This window comes from Sinocyclocheilus rhinocerous, unplaced genomic scaffold (genome assembly GCF_001515625.1).
Source record: "Sinocyclocheilus rhinocerous isolate Xijiao unplaced genomic scaffold, SAMN03320098_v1.1 scaffold2559, whole genome shotgun sequence".
Taxonomy (NCBI): domain Eukaryota; kingdom Metazoa; phylum Chordata; class Actinopteri; order Cypriniformes; family Cyprinidae; genus Sinocyclocheilus; species Sinocyclocheilus rhinocerous.
Genome location: NW_015658761.1, coordinates 3,710 through 5,856, shown reverse-complemented (window position 1 = coordinate 5,856; position 2,147 = coordinate 3,710). Strand labels below are relative to the sequence as shown.

At 37.1% G+C, this 2,147-nt stretch overlaps 1 protein-coding gene across 1 annotated transcript in view; it reads right to left on the bottom strand.

Moving 5' to 3' along the window:
* LOC107722989 (actin filament-associated protein 1-like 1) overlaps nt 1-2,147 on the bottom strand; it is a 14,430-nt gene that overhangs the window by 10,264 nt on the left and 2,019 nt on the right. Inside the window, exons 2-3 of the mRNA XM_016531491.1 lie at nt 1,400-1,488; nt 1,109-1,232 (exon numbers count right to left, since the gene is read on the bottom strand). Coding sequence (XP_016386977.1) covers nt 1,109-1,232; nt 1,400-1,488 — 213 coding nt within the window. The remainder of the gene's footprint in view (nt 1-1,108; nt 1,233-1,399; nt 1,489-2,147) is intronic.

Genomic DNA, 2,147 nt, shown 5'->3' with positions numbered 1-2,147 from the left:
GAGCAGCATGCAGAGACTTAATGTAGCTTATAATGATGGTATGCGATTGCTGCTTAAGGTGCCAAGATGGAGCAGCGCAAGCCAAATGTTTGTCAGTGCTGGTGTGCCAACCTGCGCTGCTGTGTTGCGTAATCTCATGTACAGATGTATGTGTAGGTTATCAGAATCTGTAAACAGTATAATTTTAACACTGACAAACTTGGCACTAAGTTCAGTCAGGCTTTTTTCAAATATGTGGAATCATTGGCGTTTTTGTACACATGTAAATATGTGATATTGTGGTTTTTGTCCTTGTGTGTGTTTTTGTATGTTATTGGTGTGTCTTTGTTTGGACCGAGTGTGTCCTTAATAAAGTTTGATGATGATGATGATGATGAAATAAATAACAATAACAAAAGTTGAAACTATTGAAAATATTGAATATAAATTAAAAAAGTAATATTCTGATCACCAACATGGCACGAATTGTGTTTCCCACATATACTATATTTCCAAAGTTTGGGTTTAATGTTTTTGAATGAAGTCTCTTCACAAATTCTTTATTTGTCTGATGAAAAATACAGTAAAACTGTAATACTGTTTTCTATTTGAATATATTTTAAATGTATTCCTGTGATGCAAAGCTGAATTTTCAGCATCATTACTCCAGTCTTCAGTGTCACATGATCCTTTGGAAATAATAATAATAATATGCTGATTTGATGCTGAAAACAGTTGTGCTGCTACATTTTTTTGTGGAAACTGTGATATTAATGAATAGAAACATTCAGTTCAAAAGAATCGGAATTGAATCTGAAATTGAAATCTTTTGTAACATTATACATATCTTTACTGTCACTTTTAATCAAAATAATCAAATGAACATATCCTTGCTGAATAAAAGTATTAATTTCTTTCAAATAAAATTTCTGACCCCAAACGTTTGAATGGCAGTGTACAACTAAATTTATTGTGTTGATTTAAAATAGCCTGACAAGTAAATAATAACTAGTGATATGTAACTTAAATAAACTGTAAACAAAACCAAACAGCTTGCTTAAATCAAAGAATTAATATTGTTTTCAACTGGTTACACAGGTCAAATACACTTCATTCTGCTTGACCGTACCATGTGCTCCAGTATAGAGGAGTTTGAATAGATGGGCTGCAAGTGGACTGATGGACCACACAGCTGCTGAAAGGGGTCATCCATGTACATGTTTGAGGTGGGACACCTGCGGCTTTTCAGACCACTGAGAAACAGAGGAAACAGAAGAATGGAAAGAGGATGCGGAAAGAATGTGAGTATTTCTGTGAGTGTGTGTGCAGTTCAGTGATTCATGCTCGGTTCATATGGAATACTGGCAGCAGACAGACAGCATGTGAATGTGAGTGTGTGTGTGTGTGTGTGTGTGCGTACCTCAGTGACTCGTGGCTGGTGTGTTGATATGGAGAACTCCCATCCTGCAGGAGCTGAACCCACTGCTCTTTATCATCTGCACAACTCGCCTGCACATTCACACACAAAAAATAACATCTACAGTCATTCAAAATATAGTGACAACAGGTCAACACGACAAAAAATCATATGTATCATCATGTATCACCTTAATGATACCAAAATAATGCTGGGTACCAATATGGTACCATGTAGTGTTGCTTTCGTCAACGAAAATTATGACTAAATATCGTCGTCAACGAACCTTTATCACGTGACGAAAACGAGACGAGACGAGACGAAAATGCTGGTCATGTGACGATGACTATAATTAAATGTATAATGCAATATCGTTGATGAATAAAAACGAGACTAAATGTGGTTTACAAAATAAAAACTATGCTAAAATGTCTCTTCATTTTCGTTGACCAAAACGAGACGAAACGAAATGTTATAACGTTATTTCGTCTCGTTTAGTCGCGTTATTATTATTATTTTGCAGTATTTCTGTTTCCTGTGTCTCGCTTCAGCGGCATCAGGGCGCACTGCGCAGACGCAGGCGACGTCACTTCCTCAAGCCCCACTCGCGGCATTATTTAGAAGACGACAACAAACAAAGTTAAGTCTGACACAGAGAAAGGGACATGGCCGGCCAGCCGGGGTTCGTCTTAAAGCCCTATTCGCACGGGATTAGTATTATTTGGGGACCTTGTGTGATTTTGAAATTACC